This window comes from Archocentrus centrarchus, chromosome 4 (assembly GCF_007364275.1).
Source record: "Archocentrus centrarchus isolate MPI-CPG fArcCen1 chromosome 4, fArcCen1, whole genome shotgun sequence".
In the NCBI taxonomy this organism is placed as follows: Eukaryota; Metazoa; Chordata; class Actinopteri; order Cichliformes; family Cichlidae; genus Archocentrus; species Archocentrus centrarchus.
The window spans coordinates 15,741,259-15,751,540 of record NC_044349.1 but is presented as its reverse complement, the minus strand read 5'-3'; the positions used below and the strand labels follow the sequence as shown (position 1 = coordinate 15,751,540).

Below are 10,282 nucleotides of genomic sequence, written 5' to 3'. Positions count from 1 at the left end.
GCAGTTAAATTCATGAAACAAACATACAGAAACACATCTGGATGCTTCAGCCCATCGTCAACTTTGTCTTGCTTTCAGAGGATGAGCTCCAAGCTAGCTACTGGAACAAAAAAGGGAGGGATGCTCTTCATGCGGCCCTAAATAGCCCACGTAATGTACACCAAGCCAAGAATGTTATTCTCTTCCTGGGCGACGGTAAGTCTAAGAAAGAAACTTTCCTACCATTTAAGTGTCTTTGAATTATCAAGTATTTCCTCTTGTACCTTAATTCATTTATTCAGGTGAAAGAAATTGAGTCTTGCCATCACTGTGGTGTAACTCACCGAGACATAAGTTCTTTCTAAACCACCTGCTCAGAAAGCCAGGCATAACAAAATGAATTGAGGTTCACCAAAGCCCACAGTGAATGTGGAGTTGCAATATTTCCTCTTGTAGCCTTAACCAAGTTAAATACCAAAAAAGAGAGTAAATCAGAAAGATTTTGAAGTCATCATTCATGTTTGAACTTACTCTGATAAGTAACATGCAATATCTTAAGAAGTGATGTGTTAATGATAATAAATTGCAAAGTTCTTGTAGTCAATGACCCATTGGTAATATGTTAGATGGCTTTAAGATTATATTTGATGACCATGGTGTGTTTTAACAGCCAGCAGGAAATTGATGAGATGATGACCGTGGCTTACTGTACATGGGTTTCTTACACATATTAAAGTTGTTGAAAGGAAATTAGCAAGTGCCTCTGAATTTGTAAGAAAAGTGAGAACCGATAACTCAGTGGAAAACAAGGAAACTTAAACTAAAAAGCAGTCTAAGATAATCGCTTTGTAAAGACCTCATTTGTAAGGCACTTTACAAATGAGGACTGTGTGGATGAATCAGGTGCACCAGTGGCTCACTGGACCAACAAGCTAGAGTCAGACACTGTTTGATTTTTTCTCATCAGGTCGGGTGTACACACCAATCAGCTGACAAAGCAAGATGTGATCAGCTCTGTTTGGTGCTATAAAAGTCTCATTCCCCTAAGCATATCCAACCATGTAGTGCTTCATTTCCCCTTTGAGGTTTTATGAATTGTGATTAAGCTTATTAGGAGAACTGATCAAACTTCAGCATCTTTCTGCCCTTTAAACTCTAATATCAGCTGTGCCTAATTAGTTCAAAGGGCACAGTGGCAGCCTAGCTCTCCTACCTAATGTTGTCTACTGTTCTTCCTCCTACTTCCAGGTATGGGCATATCAACAGTGACTGCTACCCGGATCCTTAAAGGTCAGTTGGCAGGAAGATCTGGGGAGGAGACCAGTCTAGTTATGGATTCCTTCCCCCACCTGGCATTGTCCAAGGTCAGAATACTCTGATCAACACACCCAACTGTATCACACGTGCTTTTATGGTATTAAATGATACTCATAAAACAATGACCAGAGACCAATGACTAATATTTACATTTATATATATTTACATATATATATATATATACATATATATATATATATATATATATATATATATATATATATATATATATATATATATATATATATATATATATATATATATATATATATATGTATATATATATATATATATTTTTTTTTTTTTTTTTTTTTTTAAGGGCTTCAGAGAAAAAAAACCTAATATTTAACTGGTGATTGCTGAGGCCAGAGCCACAGATATATTAAAGATGGACATAGCTACTGTGACATCAACCAATAGTTTCTGATATCCAGTTTTGAAGCCTCCAGATGAGCCTTTCTGCCATTGCCATCTTGGCTGCAAGAAAACAGACTTCTGGAAGTGAAACCACACACTTATTGGCTGGTGACTTGTGACTGACTAGTTGTTAACCAATGACTGCGATGTTTCATTCCAGAGATAATCCAACTTTTTAAAATATAGGATGACAAAAATGTAGAAAACAGACTTAATTTTTTTATTCAATATGAGCTACAATGAGTGACTGAGCCCATGAATTCAGCAGGAAACTGTTTACAGAAATCAAGACAGAAAGCTGTTTTCCATAGACTTCTATAGAGCTGCAATTCTTTTTGTGGCCACAGCTATCGCCATCTGGTCAGACAGAATGCAGGTTTCCGCATTCACTTCATTTTTCCTGTATCCATGTTTTATGCTGTCTATGGCCATAACACATAATATACATGCTTTTCAGAATCAGAATCAGAATCAGAATTAGAAGGTTTTTATTGCCATATGGGTGAACAGGTTCACAGCATTAGGAAATTGCTGCGGTACTTCGTGCTTACAGAAAAAAAACAAATAAGTATAAAAACTATAAGACAATATACAAGTATACAAATTGCAAATATACAGAGATACTATCATCATACTATCATATACAGAGATACTTTCATATTCATCAAATAATCCAGCGATGCCATACGCCATAAGGATGGGCCTAGTGTGATCCTGAAAGTGACCATTCTATGTGGCCAATGCAAATGTAAGTTAACATGCTCAAGATGATAAATGTCAATTTTGATGTGTGTAATTGCATTGGATCTCTGCAGACGTACAATGTAGATAGGCAGATGCCAGACAGTGCTGGCACAGCAACAGCCTACCAGTGTGGTGTGAAAGCTAACTATGGCACCTTGGGACTCACCGCTGCTGCCCCAAGGTACAACTGCCAGGCTTCCTTTGGACAGGAAGTCACATCTGTTCTTCACCGCGCCAAGGAAGCAGGTGGGCCCACATCTACAAAGCTTTGACTTAATGTCTGAAACTCTGTAACAAATTGTGATTTGTAGGAATTCCTGAAATGTGACACAGTAAGACTGATAAACAGCTGCTTTTGATTTTTTTTTTATATGTTGTTTATTTTTGGTGCACATGAAAATGATGCTACAAAGTAATCAATTAGTAAAAGTCAAGGACGCATCCCAAAAAAATAGCCTATGTACATTTACTGTTCAGTGTACAATATTAGCTCACTAACTGGGTCACTAACCACTATACAATTAATAAAATAATTTTACATCTAAGCAGGCATGTTTACTGTAGCAAAACTCATATCAAGTGTCTACATCTACATATGCAAATGTATCCTGCAGTGTCAACCAAAATTTAGATTTTTTGTTAACCTCTGAGAGCTTAATCATGCTCCATAAACTGTACATTCTCTAAGTTTAAGTCAACAAATATGTTAAAATTATGACAACTGTGTTGCTTGTTTTAGGAAAATCAGTTGGCATTGTCACTACAACCAGAGTGCAACACGCCTCCCCCGGTGCAAGCTACGCTCATACTGCCGACCGAGGCTGGTACTCTGACGCTGATCTCACAAGTGAGGCTGTCCAGAACGGCTGCCGTGATATTGCTTACCAGCTGGTTTACAACACAGAGATAAATGTAAGCAGGCAAATTATCAGGGCACTCATACAAATGATAAATAGCAAAAAAAATCAAGGTCTCTCAGTAAATCAATAAAGCAGATAAGGTGGTGTGGTAAAATGTTATCAAAGCCAGACTTCTTCACAGTTTTGTGTAACATGGAAGACAGAACCTCATTTTAATCTGATCCTCATCAGCACTTAGTGAATAAATCCTCATACTGTAGCTGAAGTATACGACCATCCTAATGAAAGAGAGAAAGAGCTAAAATCTCTCTCAATTATATTTCTAAATGCAGGTCATTCTTGGTGGAGGTCGCACCTATATGTTTCCCAAAACAACTAAAGACCCCGAGTATTCAAGCAGGACAGGAGAACGACAGGATGGAAAAAATCTTGTTGAAGAGTGGTTAAAGAACAAAGAGGTAAACAGTACCTTCATCAAGTCTGCTCATCAGTTTTAAGTTTGAATGTGTATATTGATGTTCATCAAAAAACATTTTTTTCTAACTTTATCTACATGTTTGTCTTTGTTCCCCACCTACAGAATGCTCAATATGTTTGGAACAAGAGCCAGCTTGATTCTGTCAATCCTTCAACTACAGACTTTCTGATGGGTAAGAAGAACTGTATGGTCCATCAGTTACAATTGCATCAAATAGAGAAGAAATTTTAAAATGCAATCACGAGCTTCAGTACTCTGGATCAGGGATCCTCACATCCAGGCCTCGAGAGTCGGTGTCCTGCAGGTTTTAAATGTGTCCCTGATCCAACTCACCTGAATCAACTGGCTGCATTACTTTACTTTATTACATTTTTAGAGCACTTTAAACACAGGAACTGTAACAAATTGCTGTACAAACAATACAGTTACACATTCACATAAAACACAAAATACATAACAAGAACAACAGGCTAAAAGCAACAGTCTTAACTCGGAGTAAAAGCCAAACGGTAAAAATGGGTCTTAAGAGGAGTCTTAAAAGTAGATAGTAAAGGAGCACTCCTAATATATGATGGAAGGTTATTCCACAGTTTAGGAGCAGCAATACTGAAAGCTCTCCTCTGAGTTTAAGTTTTGACCTGGTATTCTCAGGAGTAGTTGGTCAGCTGACCTGAGCGAACAAGTCAGAGTATATGGGTCAAGTAGCTCAGAGAGATAAAAAGGAGCAGAGCCATGTAAACATTTTAAAACAAATAAAAGGATCTTATATTGAATTCTAAAATGGACTGGCAGCCAGTGCAGGGAAGCCAGTACAGGGGTAATATGTTCTCTCTTTTTAACTCTGGTTAGTAGCCGAGCAGCAGCATTCTGAACCAGCTGGAGACGCTTTATGGATGACCGGCTAATTCCAGAATAAAGAGCATTACAATAGTCTAAGTGGGAAATAATAAAAGCATAAATTAAATTTTCAAATTGTTGCTCAAAGAGAATGGGCCTTACTTTAGCCAACAGGACCTCCTAAATTACCTCCTCAGTATGCAGTCATGTTTTCCAGAGTCCTGCTAATGACTTCTGTATTTGACTCAGGTGTGTTGAAGCAGAGACACATCTAAAACCTGCAGGACCCCGGCCCTCAAGGCCTGGATGTGAGGATCCCTGCTCTAGATGCAATATGAAACCTTAGATTTTTTTTTTCTCAAGAATGATGCCACACGTTAACAGGTCAAAACTGAAGCCTGTAAATTTGTTCTTTTTAGGTCTGTTTGAGCCCAAAGACTGCCGCTACGAGTTGGAGCGCGACCCCGCAATGGACCCATCCCTTACAGAGATGGTAGAGAAAGCTATTAAGATCCTCAGCAAGAACCCCAAAGGATTTTTCCTCTTTGTGGAAGATAAGTATAATGTACTTGGCAGGGAAATAAATCAGGAAAATTCACTGAATGTCAAATCAAAGTTGACCTTTTGATGCAAACGTCTAAATGACGACTTAAGAGCAAATACAAACTCTGACTAATTTTCTTGTTATTCCCATATTTAATTGAAACAATGGAAAAATCGACATCAGCTTGCACCAAACAGAATCAGGGCTGTCTGAGTGCTGATTAATCTTAATCCCAGGCAGCAGTTAACACCAGTATTTAATTATTTATGTATTATCTATTTGTTTATTTGCGAAGTCCACCTTTATTTCTGATGACAGATTTGATTCTACTGGCCATAGATGATGCTGAGAAAAGGTTGTCTGCCTTTCTTTGCAGATGTTTCATTCTTATGTATTTATTTTTAGCTTGAAGGACATTGTTATGCTACCCTCCTCTTGAAAAACTAGAGCATTTTGGTTCATAGTACAGATGGAGAACAGGATTCTAATGTTTTTTCTCTCATCTATTATATGATTCTATTTGGGTTTACAAATTTGCTTCCATGGTGTCATCAAGTAATGCCATCTCCCCCCCACACATTTACAGTGATGCAACAGTATATCGCTGTCCATTTTTATCGTTCACACAGACATGCTTCCAAGTCAGACATGTTGGACCCCACTACTAAGAATGAAACATTAGTATAGACATATATAATCTTTTTCCTAGGTTCATGCCATGTTTCACAACTGGAAATCACTTTTGTTGCAACACTGTCAGTCAAACTGACATTTGATGCATTGCTCACAGTTGTAGTCATTTTTGTTGCATTGAGGTTGTACTAGTGAATTTCTTTTGGTCTTTAAGGGGGAGAATTGACCATGCTCACCACGGAGGGATGGCCAAAAAGGCGCTCCATGAAGCTGTAGAGTTTGACCGAGCAATCGGGAGAGCTGCTGAGCTCACCAGTGAGCTGGACACTCTGTCTGTAGTCACTGCAGACCATTCTCACGTTTTTGCTTTTGGAGGCTATTCTCCCAGAGGAAACCCTGTTCTAGGTAAAATGCGCTTCTGGAAAGGGATAATATCTGGAAAAGGCTCTGGAGTAGCAAGTCAATATCATCTGATGTTCTGAGATTGAACAAACTAGTCAGTGACAATTTGGCCTGTGATTTACAGGGGTCTCTGATAGCCTGGCTGAAGACAAAAAACACTTCACCACTGCTGTGTATGGGAATGGACCAGGATACCAGATTGCCAATGGAACTCGTCCAGATGTGAATGCATCAGTTTCAAGTAAGCGTACGCTGAGCAGCTTTTTATCAAATACAAAGCAATATAATAGCCCCATCTTGTGGTGTAACAGGAAACCAACTGCACTGGCACAAAGAAATACACAAACATTCACAGCAATGACATTTCATTGAATGTACAATCGTACACTGCAGTTTATAGATGAATTTTGATTTTTGACAGTGCAGTATTTAAAACAAGAGCTTTAAACAGCATATCATATGCACAGTACTTTAAGAGCAATAAACAATACTATGTAACATTATCACCAGAAGTATTATCATGACCCACTGAGGAAGAAAAAATATTAATGGCCCAGTAGTCTGTCAGAAACTTTGTCTTTTCCTTTAAGAACTGCACAGACTGCCTTACTTATTAATGACCATTAAGTGCCAAAAAACAAAAAGAAAAAACAAGGGCAGCAACAATGCAACAGCCTATTCTGATCAGTCGTTTGCAGTTTAGCTTTACTGGATTCCATCAATACAATTAATTTTAGTTTAGTAACCCATCAGTGTGCCAACTGCAAGTCTTTTTGTCTATGTGGCAGAAAATTCTGATCTAATAATCTGTCCCATTTTCCTTCAGCGGATGACAACTACCTCCAGCAGGCTGCTGTCCCTCTTGATTCAGAGACCCACGGCATAGAGGATGTAGCCATCTTTGCCAAAGGTCCCATGGCACACCTTTTTGATGGAGTCCAGGAACAGAGCTACATTGCTCATGTGATGGCTTATGCTTCATGCATAGAGCCCTACACTGACTGCAAAATACCTGAACTCAGCCATGCTGTAGCAAACCACTCCAGCCTGCTGCTTCTTCTGATGAGCCTTCTTTTCATTATGTTCAACTCTGTCTGAGATCCTGACCCTGGAAATGTCAGTGCTATCTGACAATCTGGTTGAGGAATAAATTATGTTTTACTGTACTGTATGTAATACAGTACATATTATATTGTTTAGACAACTTTGCTGTGAAATTATTGCATAAATCAATGACTTAATGTTGTGTTGATCTCCTGTAAATAAAAATATGGTTGTAATTATTTTTGAAATGCATTCAATAAACAAGAGATTTCCAGATGATCTTGACAAATATTTTAATCACTGTCAAGGACTCTGTTCATGTTTCCACTAAGATCTCCCAAAGCATGCATGTTTTTCACAAGTTGCAACAAAAGGAGTCTTTTTTTTGTTTTTGTTCCAGTCTCCTTTTATCTTTTTAAGCCGCCTGATTCTACTTTACTTTTATTAGCTAGTACAGAGGCTGTTGTCCTCAGTTCCCTATCATACACTATATTGCCCAAAATATTTGCTTGTCTGCCTTCACACACATAGTCAGCCAGTTTCCCAGTCATGGATTAAGCATGGTTCTAGACTAACTCTGCAGAAAGTTGGCAACCTCTGCGTACTATGCGCCTCCTCAGCAGCCACTGACCCCACTCTGTGATTTTATGTGGCCTACCACTTCATGACTGAGTTGCTGTCATTCCTAATCGCTTCCACTTAGTTATAATACCACTAACAGCTGACTGTGGAATATTTAGTAGTGAGGAAATTTCACGACTGGGCTGGTTGCACAGGTGGCATCCTATCACGGTACCACGCAGGAGTTCACTGAGCTCCTGAGAGCGACCCATTCTTTCACAAATGTTTGTAGAAGCAGTCTCCATGCCTAGGACTCAGCTGAACCGCGTGAATGACAGACTCAGGAAACACTGCTCACTCAAGTGACTCATCTTTTTCTTTGCAGTTTTTGTACATTTTCGTAAGCTTCTTTGGATATTTATGTACATCCCCCTGTACAGGCGTGGCTGCTGGCATGTTTCTACTAAATAGTAAATGGTTTTTATATAGCACATTTCTACTCTACTTGAGCACTCAAAGCACTTTTTACAACATGCCTCATTCACCCGTTCATATTTTTCCTACACCCAAGTGCTTTCTATATGACATTCCCACACCTTCACACTCCAGTGAACACACCAGAGAGTAAATTGAGGTACAGTAGTTCGATTCCGGTAGATTGGAGCCAGGAATCAAACTACTGACCTCCCGATCAGCAGATCCTGACTTTTTTGATTAGATTAGATTAGATTCAACTCATTGTCACTGTGCGCACAAGGCACACAACGAAATGATCGTTCCAGATCACTCATCCAGAGACGAGCATCTGCGGTCATGCAGCCAGAGACTGCCGCTACCGTTAGGCAATGTGGTTTAAGTGTCTTGCCCAACGACAGGGGCTCGAACCTGCAACCTTCCGGCTGCAAGGCGGCTGCAAGGCGAGCGCCTACCCACTGCGCCACTGCCACGACTTACAGGTATAAAACATTTTTGTATGCATTTTATTTGACATATTTTAATAATATTAACATAGTAATAAATCAGGAATAAATGATAAATATGTGCTAATTAAATATTTACAATATTTTGCGTTTTTACTCCCAAGTCCCCTCAAACACTGTGGCCGGCGTTTATCTAGAGAGTGCAGACTGTCAGACCACTGTTGACCTCATAATGCCGGCTGTGGAGAAGTCCAAACCGTTTACTCTGGAGGAGGCTGTAAAACTTTGAAAGGAGTCTGATATGGGTCGACGAGTCAGTGAAGCTCACTTCAGTCTGATGACAGCGATACTGAGGTGAGTTGTTGAGGATTTCCAGGATTTTTCCATCATAAGTCCTATTTTGGTAAGCTCTGGTGTTTTGGCCGCACACGGTGTTGCTGAAACTTTCTTCAAGGTGGATCTGACGTTGTCAGACTCGGGGTGTGAGGGAATAAACTGTGAGATGTGAGAATGTTTATCAGAGGATAAGGGATTTTTAGGACACTCAGCCTATCATTAGCTGGCATAATGTTGCAGGGTCTGCTGAAAATCAGTAAATCAGTAATTGCGACAATATCGGGAATAAATAAGCATGTTTAGATGATGATACATGTGTTAGAGCCCTGACTTCAGTTCAAGAGATGAGGCTTGAAGTGAGGAGGAAGAAAGGAAGGAGAGGGAGTTAATGAGAAATATATGATGAAATATACAAATGTTAAATTGCCATGTATAATTTAAAAGAGCTACTTGTGATTTTTAAATTTAAACTCAATTATAACTGACAGTTTACAGCAGTTTTTTTTTCTCCAGCTATATTTAGGTGTTTAAAGTGGTCATCAGATTTCCCCTTTCTCTGTTGGGGGTATAGAGGGATACAGTTATATACTGTTTGCACATTTAGCCTTTTTTCAGCTTGGTTCTGTGTGTTTATATAGCTATTTAAAACATTTATTTCTTACTGCATTTTTTGCTATTTATATCTCTGTATTTTATTGTTTTATATTCAGTTTATAACTTTTGCACATTTGGCATTCCTTATTTTCTATTTGGCTGTTGTTCTACATTTGGTTATCTTGTAATTGCACATTTATCAATGTTGGTCAATTTATTGTTATTTGTGTTAAACTCTTGTCTTTTAGTGTGTAAATTTTAAATACAAATAAAATTGTATAAGCTAATTTATGTTATGTTTAGGGGAAGAAACACCATTTTATGCAAATATTTATTGCATTTAATGGGTTATTGATCAGTGTGTTCATAAACCTCACCAAGAATTTGACCATTTGATCTTTTTGTGACTATATATCTTAAAAGTTATGTCAGTGGAATATAAATTGTGCGCCTTACTTTAAATTGCTTTGCCACCTGATTGGATAATCTTGTCCCATCGGAGTTGTCTGTGGGCGGGACCTCCGTTTACCACAGCGCTTGGAGGCATGCGTAGAGCGAGTTGGGCAGTTGCTGTGATACGTCAGCGCATCCGCCATATTGGATGCGGCAGACCTTC

The 10,282-nt window shown here is 38.8% G+C and overlaps 1 protein-coding gene across 2 annotated transcripts; it reads left to right on the top strand.

Moving 5' to 3' along the window:
- The first annotated feature begins 34 nt into the window (after positions 1 to 34).
- alpi.2 (alkaline phosphatase, intestinal, tandem duplicate 2) lies at positions 35 to 7,458 on the top strand. Of its 2 annotated transcripts, none has more exons than XM_030727534.1 (10): positions 35 to 195; positions 1,228 to 1,343; positions 2,529 to 2,703; positions 3,197 to 3,369; positions 3,650 to 3,775; positions 3,898 to 3,967; positions 5,052 to 5,186; positions 6,023 to 6,214; positions 6,336 to 6,452; positions 7,038 to 7,458. In XM_030727534.1, the coding sequence occupies exons 1-10, from the start codon at positions 42 to 44 to the stop codon at positions 7,307 to 7,309; spliced, it is 1,530 nt and encodes a 509-aa protein (XP_030583394.1). In that variant the 5' UTR covers positions 35 to 41; the 3' UTR covers positions 7,310 to 7,458. The 2 variants fall into 2 exon arrangements, with proteins under 2 accessions (XP_030583394.1, XP_030583395.1); XM_030727535.1 differs by lacking the exon at positions 35 to 195 and adding an exon at positions 1,045 to 1,064.
- Positions 7,459 to 10,282: the final 2,824 nt, after the last annotated feature.